Below are 22,526 nucleotides of genomic sequence, written 5' to 3'. Positions count from 1 at the left end.
AGTGGGCAAAGGACATGAACAGACACTTCTCAAAAGAAGACATTTATGCAGCCAAAAAACACATGAAGAAATGCTCATCATCACTGGCCATCAGAGAAATGCAAATCAAAACCACAGTGAGATACCATCTCACACCAGTTAGAATGGCCATCATTAAAAAATCAGGAAACAACAGGTGCTGGAGAGGATGTGGAGAAATAGGAACACTTTTACACTGTTGGTGGGACTGTAAACTAGTTCAACCATTGTGGAAGTCAGTGTGGTGATTCCTCAGGGATCTAGAACTAGAAATACCATTTGACCCAGCCATCCCATTACTGGGTATATACCCAAAGGACTATAAATCATGCTGCTATAAAGACACATGCACACGTATGTTTATTGCGGCACTATTTACAATAGCAAAGAGTTGGAACCAACCCAAATGTCCAACAACGATAGACTGGATTAAGAAAATGTGGCACATATACACCATGGAATACTATGCAGCCTTAAAAAATGATGAGTTCATGTCCTTTGTAGGGACATGGATGAAACTGGAAAACATCATTCTCAGTAAACTATCTCAAGGACAAAAAACCAAACACCGCATGTTCTCACTCATAGGTGGGAATTGAACAATGAGAACTCATGGATACAGGAAGGGGAACATCACACTCCGGGGACTGTTGTGGGGTTGGGGGAGGGGGGAGGGACAGCATTCGGAGATATACCTAATGCTAAATGACGAGTTAATGGGTGCAGGAAATCAACATGGCACATGGATACATATGTAACAAACCTGCACATTGTGCACATGTACCCTAAAACCTAAAGTATAATAAAAAAAAACACTAAAAAAAAAAGAATATAAAAAAAATGCAACCATAAAGTAGACAGATGTAAATTAGAAAAAATAAACATAAAAGTATTAAACTGATACTTGGTTGTACAGGAAGTAATTAGGTTGACCCACATGAAACCACTTAAATATTTTAACATTTTTAATCTAGATTTATATAACATGTAAACCGATTATATAAATATATAAGCCTAATTATTTTAAACATAATATGAACAAAACATTTTAAATCACCTTAATATCCAGTGTGTAGAAGGAGGAATAGAATACCATGAAAAAAGAAAGACTCTGCAGTTCAAGGAGGCCTAGTACCAAATTCTATAATTTTAAGTAAGTTACTTAACTTTTAGGACTCCAATTCTACTATCTCTATAATGAGGCAATAATAGCTCCTTTGGGCGGGAGATTGTAATAATGATTACAAATCATACGTGTAGAGTGGCCTAGAGAAAATGCTTTAAAATTAATAGCTATTACTATTAATCACCAGTCCACATAATAGCAATGAAAATAAGGCAGGTACCAAAAACATAAGGATTAGCAAAATCCATGTCAAGAGTGATCAGCCAGCCATCAATATTTACAAAGAAACACAATGTGTGTGTACATTTATGCATATATAATGTCAGTACACACTCACTAACATATGCTTTTCTCCTCACTTTATTTAATGGAGTCATGTTTCCATGTGAAAATATAAGTGAAAATCATGGTCTCTAGATTGTCTTATGTAATATATGGGCCAACATGAGTTACAAGGTCAGTGACATAGAAGGACTGCTGTGCCTACTCTTACTGTCCCCCACCCCCCATACAATACCTCCTCCCTACCACTCCCCAGGGCAGCTTGCTCCTACATGCATAGGCCTGCAGTCTCTTAATCTAGTGCTACTTAGCGAGCAGAAAAGGTTGCAAAGATCTAAGATGAAATAAAGGTGGAACCAAAAACCCCATGTTCAAAAAAATCTAGACTCCTCAGAGAAAATAAGGGTGACTGTGTATTCTCTGCTTTAAAAACTAACATATCTAAGGAATAATCAATCCGTTTATTTATATTTTTATTAATAGAGTATACATTTGAAAGATAACTTACTTGAAAGCTTTATCAAATCTCGTGTTATATCCCATATACTGACATAATATTACCTTTAATTTTACAGCTTTGGAATTTTTATACTGTTATATTAGGTCACAGTGCCACGGTAATCAACAAAATAAGTTACTGACTTCAGTTGGTAGATGGTTTACACCACTTATAATTTTGTAAAAGTACAAGCCTCCAAGATAATAAAATACATTTTAAAATAGAACTCCCAAAATACATAGTAATTGAAAAATATTTTTTCAACTGCAATATTCATGCTTTCTCCCTCTTTCCCTTCCCCTGTCCTACACACCATCTCCTACTGCCTCCATGAGTACCATTTTTATAAACCTCTTGGAAATGTATTTAGGTAACTGAGTCCCAAAACAACATGAGATTCCACAATATGAAAAATTCTTTAAAATGTAATTTCAATCACTAATGATTATGTTAAGCTTAAGGTAACCATAATCGTATTTTGTGCCATCTGCCTCTAGTGAGTTTCTCCCTATCTCTAATTTAACCGGTCCTACTACCAACATAGATTCTGACATACATGGATCTTCTGGTCCAAAGAATCCTTTGGAGTAATCAAAATACTCCTTGAAACCTCTTAGGTGTATGGCATCTCAAAGGGGACTGCCCTAAGAAAATTCTTTATCACAGACATGTCTATAATAAAACACGTAACAGCAGGCCTGTCTATCTAAACAAGAACAGATTAAAAAAACAAACAACAACAAAATCAAGAAAAGAAATAAGATGATTCAAAGGTACCAGCAGGGAGAACAAGCAGAAAAGAATTCACCAAGTTTCCGGTATTATAATTGTAGAGTGTCCAAACCTGATATTAAATTCAGAGTAATTTTTTTTTTTTTTTACTAATAGAAAAAACTCAGGTAAACTTAGTTTTCATGAAACTTGATGTCTTAAAATGCAAAGTCACTAGAAGTGTCTTACTAAATGTTACTTCTTATATGTTATAGACTCTTCCATCAATTTCTACCTTCTATGTAGTTACTTCAGGTTCAATACAATAATAAGGAAAAATATATAAGAGTTTTACCTCAAGAATGGTAATGTTGATGGCTGCCGCTGTTTTCCCTTCTTCTAAAATCAGAAAGCCAATGACAGGGACAAAATCAACTTCTGGCTCTGCTAGGTTTCCTACTGTTTGGTTCTTCAGACTCAGGATTCCAGGAACCGTGGTATATGTGACATTGATAGCTCCTAATTGAATAGGTTGCAAAAATGTTTTATAATTATCTAAATGTTTACAATAATATCCCATTGTGAGTTTTTTTGCCTTTCCTAAAAGCACCTTCAGTAACTAGTATTATTGGTCCCAATTCCTCACCCCTTCCTATATCCATAATCTTTACCATGTGATGGATCATGGGTGTCTCATTGTGGGAAAAGCATATTTCCCCGCCTCTAGACTTTAAATTTGGATATGTGACTTGTTTTGGCCAATAGAACAAGATAAAAATGATGATGTGCTGGTTCTAACCCTAGACCTCAGAGGGCCTTACACATTTTTGAGAGGTGACAGCATGCTGGCAGTCCTCACAGCCCTCGCTCGCTCTCAGCACCTCCTCTGCCTGGGCTCCCACTTTGGTGGCACTTGAGGAGCCCTTCAGCCCGCCGCTGCACTGTGGGAGCTCCTTTCTGGGCTGGCCTAGGCGGGAGCCGCCTCCCTCAGCTTGCAGGGAGGTGTGGAGGGAAAGGCGCGAGCGGGAACCGGGGCTGTGCGCGGGGCTTGCGGGCCGGCTGGAGTTCCGGGTGGGCGTGGGCTTGGCGGGCCCCCCCCCACTCGGAGCAGCCCGCCGGCCCTGCTGGCCCTGGACAATGAGGGGCTTAGCACCCAGGCCAGCGGCTGCGGAGGGTGTACTGGGTCCCCCAGCAGTGCCGACCCACGGGCACTGTGCTCGATTTCTCACCGGACCTTAGCTGCCTTCCCGCGGGGCAGGGCTCAGGACCTGCAGCCCGCCATGCCTGAGCCTCCCACACCCTCCATGGGCTCCTGGGTGGCCCGAGCCTCCCGGACGAGAGCTACCCCCTGCTCCACGGCCCCCAGTCCCATCGACCATCCAAGGGCTGAGTGCGAGCACACAGCACGGGACGGGCAGGCAGCCCCACCTGTAGCCCCTGTGTGGGATCCACTGGGTGAAGCCAGCTGGGCTCCTGAGTCTGGTGGAGATGTGGAGAACCTTTATGTCTAGCTCAGGGATTGTAAATACACCAATCAGCACCCTGTGTCTAGCTCAGGGTTTGTGAGTGCACCAATCAACACTCCATCTAGCTGATCTGGTGGGGCCATGGAGAACCTTTATGTCTAGCTCAAGGATTGTAAATATACCAGTCGACACTCTGTATCTAGCTCAGGGTTTGTGAGTGCACCAGTCGACACTCTGTATCTAGCTGCTCTGGTGGGGCCTTGGAGAACCTTTGTGTCGATACTCTGTATCTAACTGATCTGATGCGGACGTGGAGACTTTTTTTTTTTTTGAGGTCTGCTCTTACAGCTGGAGTCGTGGCGATCTCGCCATGAGCTACCGGTAGCATTCTGCTAGCTTCATATGACTACAGCGCCGCCAGCCGGCTAATTTTGTTTTTAGAGACGGGTCACCGGTCCGATCCTGACCGTGAGCCCCCCTCGCCCCAGAGGCGGACAGCGTGAGCCACCGCCCCGGAGAACTTTTATATCTAGCTCAGGGATGGTAAACGCACATCAGCGCCCTGTCAAAACAGACCACTCGGCTCTACCAATCAGCAGGACGTGGGCCAGATAAGAGAATAAAAGCAGGCTGCCCGAGCCAGCAATGGCAACCCGCTCGGGTCCCCTTCCACACTGTGGCAGCTTTGTTCTTTCGCTCTTTGCAATAAATCTTGCTACTGCTCACTCTTTGAGTCCACACTGCCTTTATGAACTGTAACACTCACTGCGAAGGTCTGCAGCTTCACTCCTGAAGCCAGCGAGACCACAAGCCCACCGGGAGGAACGAACAACTCCAGACGCGCCTCCTTAAGAGCTGTAACACTCACTGTGAAGATCTGCAGCTTCACTCCTGAGCCAGCGAGACCACGAACCCACCAGAAGGAAGAAACTCCGAACACATCTGAACATCAGAAGGAACAAACTCCGGACCCGCCGCCTTTAAGAACTGTAACACTCACCGCAAGGGTCTGCGGCTTCATTCTTGAAGTCAGGGAGACCAAGAACCCACTAATTCCGGACACATTTTCACTCGGTTTTTCGTGCTACCATTGGTTCCCGGAGAAGAATGACAGACATATGGAATAGAGCCACCCATGGCCAAGCCCAGCGTAGATTAGGAGACCCACAGACAGCCTAAATTATTGTATGCTGCTGAAATGTTATGTTAATTACATAGCATTTCTGTGAAAATAGATAATTCCTTTAATCTTTTCAAAAATAAAGAAGTTATAAAGTTCTGTCCTGAATGAAGAAATATTAATTTTCTCCTGTCCCTGATTTTAGCAATGGCTTTCATCCACACAAGTAGAATATTAGTAAGCACTTGCCTGGAAACCCCATTCATTCTAGAGTAACACAAACCTAGAGATCCAAATTCTCTGTTGATGAAAAGCTGAATAGTTATGTTAGCCTCTTGTAGTAACACAAATCTTGATGAAAGAGCAAAATTTAAAACTCCATGTGGTTCATCACTGGCTTCTACTGTGAGGACAGCTGCATATCCTTGAGGATCAAGCAGGGCGATTCCAGCTGGTGGAACTCCTAAAAATGTCAGGGAGGAATCTAACAGTGATTTGGCATTAGCTTTTAATCGCTGGAAACATAACCTCACTCTCTGAAACATTAAGGTAATCAAAAGTGTTCTATTCTCTAACAAATCTTCAGGTTAACAAAAGCCACATTCCATTTTTCTTTCAGGTGGAAGATCATGAATTTCTTCACTTCACGTATTACTGTCATTATTGGGGTTATACTGGTTATCAGAATTATAGAAATTGAATAGAAACTGAGGAAAGTACCCAGATAATTTGCTTAAAAATGACTCAATTTGGGCCAGGTGTGTTGGCTCACGCCTGTAATCCCAGCACTTTGGGAGGGCGAGGCAGACAGATCACAAGATCAAGAGATTGAGATCATCCCGGCCAACATGGTGAAACCTCGTCTCTACTAAAATACAAAAATTAGCTGGGCGTGGTGATGCACTCCTGTAGTCCCAGCTACTCGGAAGACTGAGGCAGGAGAATCGCTTGAACCTGGGAGGCGGAGGCTGCAGTGAACTGAGATCACGCCACTGCACTCCAGCCTGGCGACAGAGTGAGACCCTGTCGCAAAAAGAAAAGACTAAATTTGATTTATCCATATAATTGGTCCAAAATTCAAATTGGCTTGTAAGTCTCAAATTAATTTCAAAAAAATTCTACCTTCGGAAATGAATTTTATTCTGTAAGTAACCATTTAGCAAAACGTTTCAGGGCTTTTTCCCCTAGTCTATAAAGATAAGTATTCCCATATGGTGCTAATGTTTTTTAGATCTAACATTTCTAGGGGACACATAATAAAGTAACATTTTAAAAATTGGTATGCATCTAATTGTTAAATACAGAGATAACAACAACTTTCTTTTACAAAAAGAATATACCAAAAAAAATTAAAATTAAATTCTGAATTACCTTGTGTCCTGACATCATACAGAATGACTTGGTATACTTCTTTCTCCTCAGGAATGTTGTCATCCAACAAATGCACAAACAATGTTGTATTCAATGACCCCTATGTCATACAGAAAGAAATCAATCCATCTGTCGTTATTGAATATGAACTATCTCCTGCTTTATTTTTATTCACCTTATAAATTGTGCAGGCAAACATATTTTCATTGAAACAAAAGTTCTGTGGCTTAAAAATAAATAAATAAAAACCACTGACTCATGGGAACCTAATCTCCAAGCAGACAGGGGCTAATTGTGGAAGACCTTGAATGCTGAGCTAATGAACGTAAATCTTATTCACTGAGCAATGTAGCACTATTGGAAATCTCAAAGCACAAAGTTGGGGAGGTTTCTACAACAATGGTGAATAGAAAAAACTAGAGCAGAGAAAAGAATACAAGTGCTGCAGGGACACTAGTCATTAAAAGTCCAATGTACTACTCAAGGCAGAGGGTAATATTGGCTTGGCTTAATATTGAGGCAACGGGAAGGAAGATAAAAACAATTAAATACATCATCAAAGAATTCATACGAAGTAGGTCTGGCGAAGAGAGAAAGATAATAACAACAATAGTGCTGCTTTTCTATCCCATTTTCCTCAAAATACACCATTCTTTCTAGGTATTTGTGATCAACTTTTCTTTGCAGTATTACCTCAGGAAAGAAGAGTTGTCCACTAAAGTTAGCAAAATTGAGTTCTAGATTTTGCCCAATAATTTTCCAGTTAACAGTAACATTTCCTCGACCAGGGAAAGTTCTTATCACATGGAATTGTAAAATTTCTCCTGCAAGTAAAATGTGTAAATTGATAAATGCTTAATGGAAAATAAACTTCACATTTGAACTCAACAAAACCCAAATCCCAAGCATGCAACTATTACAGCACCTTTCCCAAGAACACTACAAAGCTGTTTTGTTTTGAATTTTCTAGAAGCTTTATACATGCTTATTGTTTATTATCCCACTTCTGAATACTTCAATGTAGTAGAACTTCAGGAAATTCAATATGTAAAAGTTACAAAAGCACATGCTAAAATGGGAAACACAAACTTTTATACACTCCAAAACATGCATCAGAACATAAGTGTTCTGTAAAGAAAATAATAAAGTCCTCATGATAGTAACACAAGTAAATTCTTCCTTCACTTTTCAAAAGGGCACAAATCCTTACACTGATATGCAATGTGATTTTACACAATGCATGCATAAAAATGCTTGCAAATACCTGAAAATCACATTTCTTTAGTTGTAACTTACATATACCATCAATGATTTTGTTTTATAAAAAGAAATACAAAGGAAAGGTGTCAAATCTGTACATCAACATCTGTAACTTTGCCAAAGTTACAGTTATCCTTCCTGGATGATGGAGACATTTTAGATCTCTTCTATTCCTGGCTTTTATCTCCATATAATACTTTACAAAAGTGAAGAAAATCATAACATGTCTTTCAAATTGCTAAAAGCATAAAGTAAGCTGTTAGGGAGCATGCTAATAGCCATATGACTTGTTGAAAATATGCTCAATTCACTAGCTTTATATGATGATGAACACAGCTAAGAAATACCAATGAACTGTATCACTAAAAAATTATTATTATGCAAAGATAGAATGATGTTTAAAAAGATTTAGAAGACAACATCCTTAATCAAATTGTATAGCATAGACATATAGTTAAAAACCACAAACATTCACTAAAAATGTCACTTTTAGTTAGTTTTAGTTCAGTTAGCTGTCCAAGTAACTTTTGTGTATATAAGTAATACCTTCAAACATTTTTTAAAAAGTAGAAATAAAGCAATAAAATTTAAACACTGTTTTCCAGTATTTTTTAAACTGCCACATTTTTTATTTCTGAAGACAACAAATATTTCTTATAGGAAGATTTCTTAAAATACCATGAATTAATTAATTTAGAGACTATCTTAATTTCAATTTAAAAACACAAAATAATTTTTCATACTAAATTTAAACACAATTTTAACAAAATGAACATTTTAAGGAGAGTGGATAATATAAACAAAAGCATTAGAAAGACTTCTTTTTTTTTTTTTTTTTTTTTGAGACGGAGTCTCGCTCTGTCACCCAGGTTGGAGTGCAGTGTTGCGATCTCCACTCACTGCAAGCTCACTTCTTAAAACACATTTTAAGTGTGTCAATACAAAAGAAATTTAGTTACCATTACATTAGTAGACTATGTCTTAGATTTATCTTTTAAAAGCACAGGAATTTCTAGATCGGATTGTCCAAAGATTGGGATGAAAATGAAAGACTACGTATAGTCAGCCGTTGCTAGCATACCATTTAAAAATTTTGTATTTGTAAAACTTGTGAACAAAATATAGACACTACTATGAAACTCTGGTGTCTCTCTATTGTACAATATATAGAATTTCTTATAGAGCAAGTTTGGAATATTGAAAAACAAAAATTTATTACTAAAAAGCATAGAAAAATCCTTGAAGTTATTAAGCTATTTCACCTAGAGTGTTGTCTGGTGACTCTTTCAAAAAGAGTCGTGGTTTTCAAACTTTTCAAATCACAAAATTTGTTAATGGTTCAGAAAGAAAATTATGGAAGTTTAATGAAGTACTAAAGTGCAAAGAGAAAACAAATGGCAAGAAAACAAAATGCAGGTCAAAAAATTTCCATGTTGAAGGGTAATCTATAATCACAATAATAAAATTGCGGTTGCAAGTTTAGACATAGAGATTTGGGAATAAATACATCATTTTTAGGTAAAAGTAAAAATAAAATGCTTAGGAGAAAAGAAAGTAAAATGTTCAGACAAACTTAATACATGTAAAAACACTCAAAGTCTAATACTACTTCATCAATATCCCCTCTGAAAATTTAAAAAGTTACTATGAAAGTAACTTGCAAGAAAATACTGCAAAAATATAATTTGAAGTATGATACACACAAACACACATATACACAAACACATGCGCACACACATGCACATAGAGAAGCACATAAATAAAAGATAAATGAAGTATTTCTTAAACGCATAATCTTGTAAGCCTAGTGAAAATGTATCATGTCAACAGCAAGAATAGTGTGAAATTTTTTCTAAGCAATAATCAAAAGGGAGGTATGTATTCTGTCTCTTTATTGCAGACTCCCAAGAGCCAGGTCCATTTAAAATGCCTCCTAGAAAAAATGACTGGACATATCAGAAAGATACCTTCTGCCAGGATGAAAAGTCAAACAGTCACAGGAAAATGAAAAACTTAAAAATAAGTGCTTAGCCTTCCAAATTTAAGGGAAAAGACAGAAGAAAAGTCTTGAGAGTATGTTATTTTTAGATGACAAAGACTTTACTAGATACTCAATAGCCTTCTAGTTTTTTCCCAAGATGAAAGGCAGAAGAACCTTTACCTAACAAAGTGTCTGACTACATAACCGGACGATCATCTTGATACGAAATCCAGAGTTTACCAAAAGTTAGTGACATATTTCAACTCTAAAGCAGATCTGTTATATGGTATCTAGGACTAACCTAATGCAGATAAAGAATATGAATGAAGAATGCATTTTAATAAACCTAAGTGTTTTAGACACTTATTTTCAAGACCAGAATTCTTTTTACAAAGATAAACACCAACTACAATGTACATAAAACTAATGGAAAACCAAAATACAGAAAATATATTTTAATAGATTCGTGTATACATGACATATGTATAGTATCCAAATTGCCCTCTATACTAAAAAAGAAAATGGGATAAAACAATTATAGGAATATGAATAATGTGAAGCACAGACTGTCAATAAGAACAGTTAAGAAAAAGTTGAGTGTTTCCAGTAGAGCGGTTCTATATATTTCTTTAAAGAATCACATTTCTTGTTCAAATCTTTGTGTAAAAAAGCTTCACGCTGTCCCTAAGAGAAGAAAAAATTTAAAATCCATCGAACATGACATAATGATTATGATGCTGCTCAGTTGGGTGACTGAGAGAAATACCTAGCACAGATTTATAAAGAGCACATTTATACCCAGTGTGCAACCATAGTAAAATCCATTGTCCCATGTTTCTAAATTCTGTCCATTACATTTGAAAGAAAGTAATATTTACCACTGGGCAGCTCTCCAACTGCATTAGGACAAAATGTAGAAACAGGATTCTACAGAATTCAATGCATTGTTAGAGACTAAGGCAACTCCTCCCATGAATCAAAAATGCATTCTAGAGCCAGAAGTTCAGCATAGTCCACATTGTAAATCTAATCACATAAATGAAACTCCAACACTAGGCCAAAAGCAATGTTAACACTGTTAAAAGCTCACACGGCACAATTATTTTTTACCCCATTTGTTTAGTGGTTATCTCTGAAGAATCACCATGATGTTTTCATTAATTCACTTTCATAAACTCATCATGATACACATTTCTCTGTGCAATTTTCATGGTAATATAAAGCATACACAAAATACTGAACTATTGTGGCTTAATATGTTTTTGAAAAAATAATTTATAATCTAGGAAAAGGCTTAGGAATGAAGAGAAAAAAGTAAGCAAAAAATAGAAATTGACTCCAACCTTTATGTAGAAAATGTAAAAAATCTAGGGAGCACTCATGCCAGCAATAAATGCAATTTGGTGTTTTAGATTGATATGCTAAAGCAGATTTTTAACCAATAACACCTTTGAACCATTTATTTTAATTACTAATCTTTCCTCTCTGCCTCTCCTGCAGATAATTAGCTGTTGGAAACTGACGAGGCCACAATATTGTTTTCAGGTGAAGTTCATCTGGGCCAAAGAGACTGCAGGTGTTCATGTCTGCAGTTTCTCCAAGACGTTGTGGTACCCAGCAGGAGGGCCTCAGTGTCTTCAGAGCCCTCCAACTCATCACTAGCACCACCATCCAGGCTCATAGGATGCACTTTCACAACATTAGTGGCCCTACAGTTAAAATTAATTAAATTGATCCTAGACATCCAAATTGTTTTGTATTCCTTAGAAAAGAAATTTCATCATACTGCTGAAAAGCGCATGCCTAGTCTAGCTGTAAGTCCCTCCTTAAATCTCATCTATCCTTTCCTGATCTCAGCTCTTGTTTGTACCTTCCATACCACTAACACTTTGATTCTCTTTTTCTTCCCCATATTTCTTCAACAAAACAAAACAAATCCCAAATGCTCCCCTGTCATCTGTTTTATCCAATGTTTCTCCTCTCCTTGCTGTCACAGCCAATAAGCAGTGCTTCTCAAAACTTCCTGCTGTGAAGGACAGGGCTTTGTGTTTTGTTTTGTTTTGTTTGCCTTAATCCATCAGAGGCTGACCCTCTTACAAAACAGAATAAAATAAATGACTAGATAAGTTAAATAGCAAAAAACTAACACAAACGAAAAAAAAACATACAAAATACCAGCCCATAGATACTGCTTTTGGAGATCACAGCAAAGTGAAATTGTTGTAAGAGTTTCCAGTCCTCTTGTCACAGACCAGAAGCAAACACTGAACAGGTGGCCTCCTGAAAGCCACACTGAGGAGGACCCCCTGAAGACCTCTACGTTTGTCATCCTTAGATATTTGCTTCCTATCCCCAATCCTCCTTTAAAATTCATCTAACATTGCTACTGTTTTATTTGGCCCATTCGAGATCTAACTCCCCTTTTTGACCATGTTAGTTAGTAACTTGATTGAAAACACACTCTCTCCCTGGTTTCTCCCTGCCTCTCCAGCAAAGGCTTCTCTCTCCTCTCGGGTAATTTTTCTTTCCCAGCACCTTAGTCTGATGTTCTGCATGGTTCCATTCCGATAATTTGCTTTTTTTCCTCTGTCCACAAAAATCATCCTATTCATTTTCCAGATTTCAGCTATCATCTTTAACCAATGTCCACCTTTAACCTGAGACAGAGTCAGGTTCTCTCACTAATTTCCTTCCCTCACACAGGCACTGCTACTCAAATTCATTACGCTTCCAACTGAAATAACTTCAAATATTTACCAAAAGTCCCTGCATTGCCAGGTTCTGCAGCAGACGCGAGTTCAAGCAAAACAAAGTCTCTCCTCACCAGGTGCCCTATATAGCATGGGCTTTGGATTTGACACAGCTGGGCATAAGCACGACCACTGAATAATTGTTGCTATTTAGTCTCTCTCAAATTCAGTTTCCTTGTATGAAAATCTGGTGTATACGATTATACCTATTTCATAGGACTGCTGTTAAACTTAAGTGAAATAATGAAGGTGCAGTTTCTGCCACACAGAAAACACTCCATAAGTGTTACTGTTGTCATTATTATTAACTATTCCTGCAGTAACTCTGTATTATGTTACAAATAACTTTTTGATAGTTGATGATCTGTCTTTAGGTTAGATTTATGGAATTAGTCACTTTTACTCATTACTGCTATGACAACATGCAATTCCAAACCATTAATAAAAGTAGAGTACTGAAAATGGCTCGAATATTTGCATGGATAAATAAACTTGCAAGTTGGAAGTACAGTAAGGGAAAAGGTAATACAGTAAAATACATTCTGTTTCTGGCACAGCCACTAACCATCTGACACTATCAAGTCTTTTAATCTCTCTATGTCTCAATTTGTTTTCTCATCTATTAAATAGATGTCCAAGTACATAATCTATATCCTTTTCATTTATTAACTATTCAAGGTAAAATTATTTTTTTAATTCCAGATAAACTATGTAATGAAACACAGGCTATCAATACCTATTTAGCCCAAAACAGGCTTACTCGAAGACAAAAAACACTGTTCTGTTTTAAACACACAAAAATTAGCCCCTTTATGCAAAACCCTACATATGATGTAAAATATTAACTAAGAATTCAAGAAAATTACTGTTTTTTAAGGAAAAAAAAGACATTTTATAAGGTTTGGCAATTTGTTCATAAAATATACAAACACAATATAAAATCCAGGCTAAAATATTCACTGATTACAAACTATTACTTGTTTTTAACCGGTTGCCAATGTTTCACTGTTTGATAACAACAGCTACCCTTGGGCATACACTATACTTGCCAGGAACTATGCTAAGCACTTTACCTTTATTAGCTCACTTAATCCTCACAAATAAACCTATTAAGTAATATTTTGAATCATTTAACAAATGGTAAAACTAAGCATTTCAGGTTTAACTTCCTTAAAATCATACCAGTAGAGAATGGCAAGCTAGAACATGGTATTGGTTTGCAAGGCTCCTAAATCTGGCTAAACAGTTCATTATAAAGCCTTCTCCCAAAGAAGTTCTATGCAGATTAACACACACACAGTTCAACAAAATAATGAAAGGGAAAAAATATCAGAAGTTTTAAAGAACTAGACAAAAAATGACATCCATAGAAAAGAAAATGAATATGCTTAACAAAAAAAGGAACCCACCTTCATGACCTATAACAGATCTGGAAGCTGTCTGAAAGCTAACAATTCCTGCCACATTGTCATTGGCCAAAATGTTCACTCTAACAGTGTCGGAGCTTGGCAAAATTCTACTTCCACCTTCAGTGTACACCAAACTAACTATGATACTTTCATCATCCTCTGGTTCAGAGTCATCCAAGATGGTTAAAATAACTGTCTTTTTGGTTTCACCTATAAAAACATCAATGGAATAAAAACCAAAGTAACAAAATCACCAACACAGAGAACTCAGAAAGGCCCAAAATAATTTCTATTTTTAAAAGTTAAGTAAAAATATGAGTGAATTACAACAGTTCCATATCATGGGCAACATAAGCAAATTTTAATTATATATATATATATCTTTTCACATATCAAACACTGTAAAATTTCATTAATGAAGACAGATTGTGGAGAAGGACGTTTTGAATTATGGGAAAGTTAAAAGGTAGAATTGTTTCAAAGAATCATGGCTTTACTTTCTGGTTGTTAGCCAAGAACAGTGACCTAGCTAGGAAAAGAGCTTCAAAGGTATCCTGTTTAGAAACAACTCCCTTTAGGAAAGTGGAGTCTCATTCTCATTCTGGCATTACTGTGATAATTTTAATCAGATATCAACACAATACCTTCCTGAAAAACCAGGGACACTTAGGGAATGGTGGTCAAAACGAGGAACTAAAAAGGGATGTCAAATTCTGAGCAAAAGAACCAGTCTAAATGAGATGCATCTTTGAGTAACTGATGAGATGAGATGACAGCATCAAGTACCAGTCTCCAGGAAGTAGTGCAATGAAGGAAGAAAACAAAAGAGGAACTCAAAGGGACAAGTGACAGCAACAAAAGTCCAAGCAATCTACTTTGCAATTTGATCTAGTAGATAGGGCACCACAGAATGTCCCTGAATCCAATACTTTCTGCCGTTCAGCCTAAGGTGTCCCCTATTCTATGTTCTCCCCACTTTCTGGAGAGAGAATGAAAGAGTGGGAAAAGAAAAGGCAGGGAAAAGGAGAAAGGAGATTAAATGCATGTTCTCTCTTTTGTGACCCTGCTGCATTTGCATCAATACAACAGTGTCAAGATTGCTTTAAGAGAGTCTGCATTATCTAAGAATCTATAGCAAGAGCTATAAAACAGAGTCCATTTTGTGTGATGCTAAGGTTATAATTCATGGTAATAGTAATTTATATAATGCTATTTCTTTATATATAACTTTCTTTGTAGTTAACAAAACCACTGGAAAAATCTAACTTTATATTTTCATTTCCACTCCCTCCTTGTTACATTTTCATTATTCCTTTTGAAATAGAAAAGTTACCAATTACTAACCTGTTCCCATCTTCCCTCAAGCATATCATATCCCACTAAATCCTCAAATCACTGACTAGAAAATAACCATAATTAAAATATTTTATACAATTTTTAAAATTTACTCTAAAACATGATGAGTATTATATGTTTCAAAAAGCATATTACATATGTACCATGACCTCTAATTAGTTTCCAAAAAAAAGTATATGCCTTAAAAAGTTAAACAACAAATATAATGGATTGTTCTAAAATATAGAATTATGAATAAAGTTTCTTTCCTGCATTTTGTTGTATATTCTGAGGTTTTTAGAGTATACATTACTTTTTCAACCAGAAAAGCACTATGTTTTAAAAAATTTTGTGGAATATATAATTGCCCAAATGAGGATGTAATCAATAATCTCTGTAAAGATACATTTCCCACACCCAAAGAAAACTATTTTAAACATACTAACTTTCCCAATTTTAAATAGCACAGGAGTCAACCAGTCCTGAAAAAGAACCAATCTGATCCTAATTCTAATTAGCTGATCATGTAAAATATCAGTATATTGTTTATGAAAATTTACAAGTGATCGCAAGTGTAGGAACAGTACTATAAATTGATCACTAGGATTAATGTAATATAAATGCAGTCACCAAAGTTTATGCTACTTTTACTTACAAATAATTTTCTCTGATGATATTTCCTGATTTGTCTAGTGCATATGAAAATGTTTATCAATTAATACTCATTTTCCTAGCTACCACTGCTTCTTACCAACATGTATGGTTGTAGGTACATGGTTCATTATGAAAATTTCCCTTACAAAATTAGAACTTGCCTTATAGTTTCCTTTGTGCTTTGTTAAAGACACTACTATCAAACATAAAGGGATGAAATTCACACATTCCCGGAAAATCTATTTTTTAAACTAAAAAGATATGTATGTACAGTCATGTCAGTCTATGTATGTCATGTCAAACATTAACAAGCCAATTACCTTCTATTTTTTCTAAAGCCAAACTACATTTTTATATATTAGCAAGAATGTACACAGTAAGAATTCTTATAAATTTTATCATAAAAATGGACTATGATGACTTTACCAGGGGCAACTGAAATTCATTTAGAACCATTGCTCACCTTCAGCAAAGGTCAGAATCTCTCCAGCACCTATAAAATCTAAACCTTCAGTAGCTGTTCCACCAACAACATGCCATTCGACTGCCACTTGACCTAAGCTGCCCCCTGTCCTGTGTATCATCAGCTCCACCAAGGTTTGGGGCTGCTCCTGAACTTCAACAAATAAGCCATCTTCGGAAGTATTGGGACTAATACTGTAGATCACAAACACTCCAAAGGCATCACCATTTAGTGCTATGACAACTGTAGAAGTATTTGGCTGTCCTATGGTTGGCTGATTTTTCAAACTGGCTGAAATGTTCATGAGGTGAACTTCAAGGAGAGAAATTAGAAAACTCTCATCCATCTCCGGGAAATCATCAGGAAGAACAGACACTGTGAGATTTGCAAATTCATCACCTTCCTGCATTATGGCCCATTGCCTTGTCACAGGCTCATAGTCACTCCCAGCCACAGCCTGACCACTAAAAAGAGATGCTACCCTGGTCATGTTTTTCCTGTAGGTCCAGAAGTCTGAATTGTTGACAGCTGGGCTGATCCATGATGTCATCCAGAAACACTGGGGACCCTCAGAAGCACTGAAAAATGAAAACGCTGAGCAAGCTTGTTCCTTAAGGCACAAAGTGGCACAGGTATATTGGGGCTCCCCCACGGCAGAGACATTCACCCAAGTTCTCCAAAGTGGGTCAGGCACCCCTTGAATTGGTGATTCATAGTAGGACAGTAAATCTTGACCTTCCTCCATTGCCAGAGCCACTACATCAATGTCGGAAGTACTGTAGAACAACAACAGCCGACCAAAGTGCCCTCCGCTAAAATGTGGAGTGACAATTAAAAGATAGGTTAAGCGCTCAATTACACATACAGAAAAGGAATGCTGATTGTGGTTTTTAATTTTTTTTAAAAAGTTTAAAGTCGTAGTACAAACACAATCCTGTTTCTTAATTACACTTGTCTCCCAACATTTTGTCTTCTCCTGTGAGGAAACCTTGCTAATTTTCAATCAAACAATATTTATTTTTAACCAAGCTATGAAAATATTTTCCAAGGTATGCAAATTCAGGGTTTCAAAACAAAATTACTAAGTTAATTTTTATTGCTATACTTAACTGAAACAAAGTAACAATGATAACAAACTTGACTACATTTTGAGGAAATGTAGTAACAGTCAGCCCTCCCTATCCACAGGTTCTACATCTGTGGATTCAAGACCGCAGATCAAAAATATTCAGAAAAAAAATTTTTTTTAAATACAAACTTTAAAAACCAGTCCAGTATAGCAACTATTTACATAGCATTTACATTGTATTAGGTATTATAAGTAATCTAGAGATGATTTAAAGTATACGGATGGCTGTGCATAGGTTATATGCAAATTTTATATTTTACACCACTTTATATTAAAGAGGAGCATCCAAGGATTTTGTTATATCCAAGGACCCTGCAATCAATCCCCTGTGGATACCAGAGGGATGACTGTACTTGTCACAAGTTCCCAAGATCCTGTTTTCTATTTCTGAAGGAGCTCAGTGAGCCCAATGCTGCCTCACAAAAAAAGAAAAAAACAGCAAGAAAAAACAGACCTGGAAATCAACTCCTTCATACATCATACAAATGTTCTTTAATTTAAAAGCCAGTTATATTTAAGTACTAATTGTAACAAATTACAGATTAGAGCAATGCATTTCTGTGGTTAGAGAGCCCAGTGACGTAAAATTTATTACCCATTTCACTAACAATAGGTATGATAAATGAAAGGCCCTTTATACTAATAAGCATAATTCAATTAACAAATTAAAATAACCTATAAAATAATTTATGGCATAGAAAAAACCACAAAACCTAAATGATTTAACTGTGCAAGGGATCCTTCCCCACCACCCCACAACTCTCATCACTCCCACAGATGCAAGTAGCTATCTCATATACCTTCGCCTGACAGTTATATTAGCACAGGAACTTCTTTCCAGAGGCTCTTGAACACGATAAACCGTCTGAGCAAAGGCTACTGTACCATAAGGATTATCATTGGCAGGAATAATAATATTTGCAATTCGATCTAACCCAACAGTACCTCCACCAGAGGCATCAGTTAGTTGCACTTGGATAACCTAAAAATACAGTGAAAACTTCCTTAACAGCATCACAGTTCTGAAATTAGAATAAAAATGATTCAAGGGAAAAAAATCAAACATATGCATACAAGTACAGGAACAAAATGGAATGAAATATAAATGGACTAAAAGAAACTCCACCAATTACACTTACAAACCCAGCATGTAACAGAATAACCCACCATCAACATTTAATAATAGAACCTAGTTATATATAAGACATACAGGCTGTTTAAACTCCTTAATATTGTTATATAATCATGTGACTCAATTTTAATACCCCTGTTTATGTTTACCATTTCAATAATAGGACTTTTACGTCCTATACCTTTTAAAAAAATCTGAAATATACATTTTAATGGAGAGTTAATATACTATGCTTTATTTCCCCCATTATCTTAAATAAAATTATTCGACAAAATTTAAAACAAAAACATACTGTAATGCCACCTAAATTTAGAGAGAAAAAAACAGAAATATTTTTTATGTGCTAATGAATATCGAATATTTTAGAAGTGAAAAATGGCACAATTAGCATTCAAAATAAATTTTATGAACTTCTATAAAATTTTATACTATTAAAGAATAAATGCTATCAAAAGTAATGAGATCTAAATGTTAATAATACTTGAATTTCATACAGTAAAATTATCTTCAGCCAATGTATGTTAGTGATTAACTTTTCCACTGATACTGTACTTATATTTGCTACCTTGCTACTTCATCAGGAAAAGGAAATATCAGGAAGATGTATCTCGCATGGTATTTTTCATATAGTAAATTCTCAAAAATGGTTGAAGAATAAGTGGATGGATGAATGAATGAATGAAAAACCACAATAATACTTAAGATTGACTGGCTCACACCCAAGCCAAAAGGGAGTATAAATATAAGTTAAGAGTTTATACAGAACAAGCCAGGCACATTGGCTTATGCTTGTAATCCCAGCACTTTGGGAGGCTGAGGCAGGTGGATCACCTGAGGTCAGGAGTTCGAGACCAGCCTAGCCAACACGGCGAAACTCCGTCTCTACTAAAAAATACAAAAATTAGCCAGGCATGGTAGTGTGTGCCTGTAATCCCAGCTACTCGGAAAGCTGAGGCAGGAGAATCCCTTAAACCCGGGAAGCATAGGTTGCAGTGAGCCGAGATCGTGCCACTGCCCTCCAGCCTGGGCGACAAGTGCAAAATTCCATCTCAAAAAAAAAAAAAGAAAAAAGAGTTTATACAGAACAAATGTATTATAAATTATGACATATATAGGTATACATATACATATGTTATTTAACCTTTTAACCAAAATGTTGAACAATGCAATGTAATTGTACAAAAAAGTCTTATAGTAGTAAACTGGCATATGTATACAATCTATTTCTAGAATATTCCTGCTTTTGTCAACTGTAAGGATCACTTTCACACTAGCATAGTTTGAACATTCTTGCAAGAATAATTTATTTGACATCCTCTCCAAAATGTCACAACAGCCATCTGTTCTAGTCACTATAGATAAGGTATGATTTACAGTGTCATTCTATACTAGCCAGTCCTCTCACCTCTTCAATCTCCGGAACGTCGTCAGCCAGGACCTCTAACAACAAGGTTTGAATGGTTTCCCCAGGGGCAAAGGTCACATTACCTGAGACAACTCGCAGGTCGCCAGTAGCAAGCTGTCCATTAATGGTGGCAACCCACTGAACAGTAACATTGCCGAGTGTCCCAGAATTTCGAATTACTGGCAGGTTTACCTTCACTGAGTTAAACTCAGGTTCCTCTACAATAAGTTTAGTAATCTGAAAACCTGAAGGGTAGACAGAGCAGAGTTCACTTCAAATACAAAGTGAAACAGAGATAACAGTTAACCAAGCACCATCCTATAGTGGATTCTCTTTCCCCTAAGCAATCTAAGTAGCTATAACCCACAAAAACCAGAGTAACACGCTGTGATACAAATTGGTCTGCCCTGCCAAAATTTCCAAATTATTTTTCACTGTGATAGAAGTAGAAACCACAAAGCCCATAGGGCTCAAGTCTATACCAGACATGAGTGACAGGTCCAGTGAGCACAGAAGCTGATTGCACAGTGCAAGCCTGCTCCAGAGGGGCAGTTGCTATTTGGTTCCCATGACTGATGTTATGCAGGAAAAGGAACTTGATATTGCCATATTTCCTATTTATCAAGAAAGCCCAGAAATCCAAATTTTTGTGTAAATTTCTATAAATTAAATTATTTTTCTAAATAAATGCCTAAGACTTACAAAACACACATAGGTCACACCCTAAAGCCAATAGTTTGTGACTTCTCCATATATGCTAATAGACTGATTTCCTTTTTAAACAATCACTAACCACTGCCAATGACTGTGTACAGATGTCCTATATGTCAGTAACAGCAGGTTAAGAAAGAAAACATGATCAGATCAATTCTGAGTCTCTAAAAGTAAAGAAAAGATCATTATCTATGATCTATACATACAGACAAGTCAAAGAGAGACACAAATTAGTCTTCATACCAAATAATCCATAGGGGTCATCAGAGGCCTCAATAATAATGACTGCCTCTGTTAAAGCCCCTAGTCCGGCTCCTCCTGTTGTTTCATTCAGCAGTTGCACAAGAAAAGATTCTTCCAGTTCAGGATAGATATCATTAATGATATATATTGGCACGGCTTTACTGGTTTCCCCTTCTAGCAAGACCACATCTGATGAAGCTATACTATAATCTTCACCTGAAAAGACCAAAAGTAAAATGCTAAGACTTCTAAAATATGATCAGAACATTCCATATACTAGGGAAAAACTATCAGGTATCAAACTTTATGGATCTACTTGGAAATACCTTTTTGAGGATACTGACTACATTCATTCTAAGCAAGAAGACCTTTATGCCTCTCAGTAGCAAAATGGGTTTGATAATGTCACAAAATAATGAAAAAGACTTCCTAGGGGTGTTCAAGTTCATTCCTTCACTTTCAGAAAGATGTATACATATTTGGTCTATTTATATAAATAGAGAATAATTCATTACAAGATAGCCCCCCTTAACTACAAGAAAAAAATATGTACTTTTAGAAGAAAGAACAGAACTAGAATTGTAACGTCACTGGAGAGATAAATTATACCATTGCACAGATATGGGAACGCTAGCATCATCAATGATACAGCTGGATATGAAAAGACTTTCTTGCATAGATTGAAAGCTGCTACTGAGTACTGCCCAGGATGGCAGGAGAAAAAAATTAAAATTAAAATTAAAAAAAGGTGGGTGGGGAAAGGAGGGGCCCTTCGTGTGAAGACTGAGGACTAATTTCTTAGAACACTGACCAATCCCCACCATCTGTCAGTGTGTGAGGCCTTCTACAGGCAGCCAGGTATTCCTAAGAGCTACCCCAGCCTACACCCATTAGGTATTAGATGGGCCTGGTTTATTGTCTTTTCAAGCAAGTATTATGTCCAGATGATTTATTTTCTTAAATCAAGCACAGTATCCCATCCATTCACATTCCTGTTCCTCTGAAAGCAAACTAGAAAGGTTCTAATTGAATAGTTCTCAGACAAATCTCCCTCTGGATGCTGGGACGGCACTATCAAAGTAGGCAGTCTTCTTATATACACATCTGGCAAAGAAGTCATTTTCTTATACATAAAATAGTTAATACTAACTATTGCCAATTCCTTGCTCTTCACAAATAAATAAGCAAGTAAGATAAAGGGATCCAGAGACAAAGCTGTTGCCAAGCACTGAAAGCATGTAGCTGCCCATTTTCCCTGCATTCCTCAGTCGTCATTTACAAGTGAATTCCTTTCAAAAATGAGTACACTCAGAGAAAACCAGTGTTTTCCTCAGTTTACTTTTCATTGATTTGTGCATATTTTGGTCATCATAGCTTTTAAATTCATAGATAATTTGGCCAAAACTTTTTGCAAAGTCTACAAGTTCAGTGTCATAAATATATAAAAACTACCAGCAC

The 22,526-nt window shown here is 36.7% G+C and overlaps 1 protein-coding gene across 1 annotated transcript in view; it reads right to left on the bottom strand.

The window, feature by feature from the left end:
* Positions 1-22,526, bottom strand: part of ADGRV1 (adhesion G protein-coupled receptor V1) — a 602,359-nt gene that overhangs the window by 459,124 nt on the left and 120,709 nt on the right. Inside the window, exons 30-38 of the mRNA XM_003261601.2 lie at positions 21,069-21,284; positions 20,112-20,356; positions 18,375-18,556; positions 16,446-17,257; positions 13,994-14,203; positions 7,287-7,417; positions 6,594-6,693; positions 5,506-5,685; positions 2,992-3,155 (exon numbers count right to left, since the gene is read on the bottom strand). Coding sequence (XP_003261649.2) covers positions 2,992-3,155; positions 5,506-5,685; positions 6,594-6,693; positions 7,287-7,417; positions 13,994-14,203; positions 16,446-17,257; positions 18,375-18,556; positions 20,112-20,356; positions 21,069-21,284 — 2,240 coding nt within the window. The remainder of the gene's footprint in view (positions 1-2,991; positions 3,156-5,505; positions 5,686-6,593; positions 6,694-7,286; positions 7,418-13,993; positions 14,204-16,445; positions 17,258-18,374; positions 18,557-20,111; positions 20,357-21,068; positions 21,285-22,526) is intronic.

This window comes from Nomascus leucogenys, chromosome 2 (assembly GCF_006542625.1).
Source record: "Nomascus leucogenys isolate Asia chromosome 2, Asia_NLE_v1, whole genome shotgun sequence".
NCBI classification, from domain to species: Eukaryota; Metazoa; Chordata; class Mammalia; order Primates; family Hylobatidae; genus Nomascus; species Nomascus leucogenys.
This window is presented reverse-complemented; position numbering and strand designations above follow the sequence as displayed.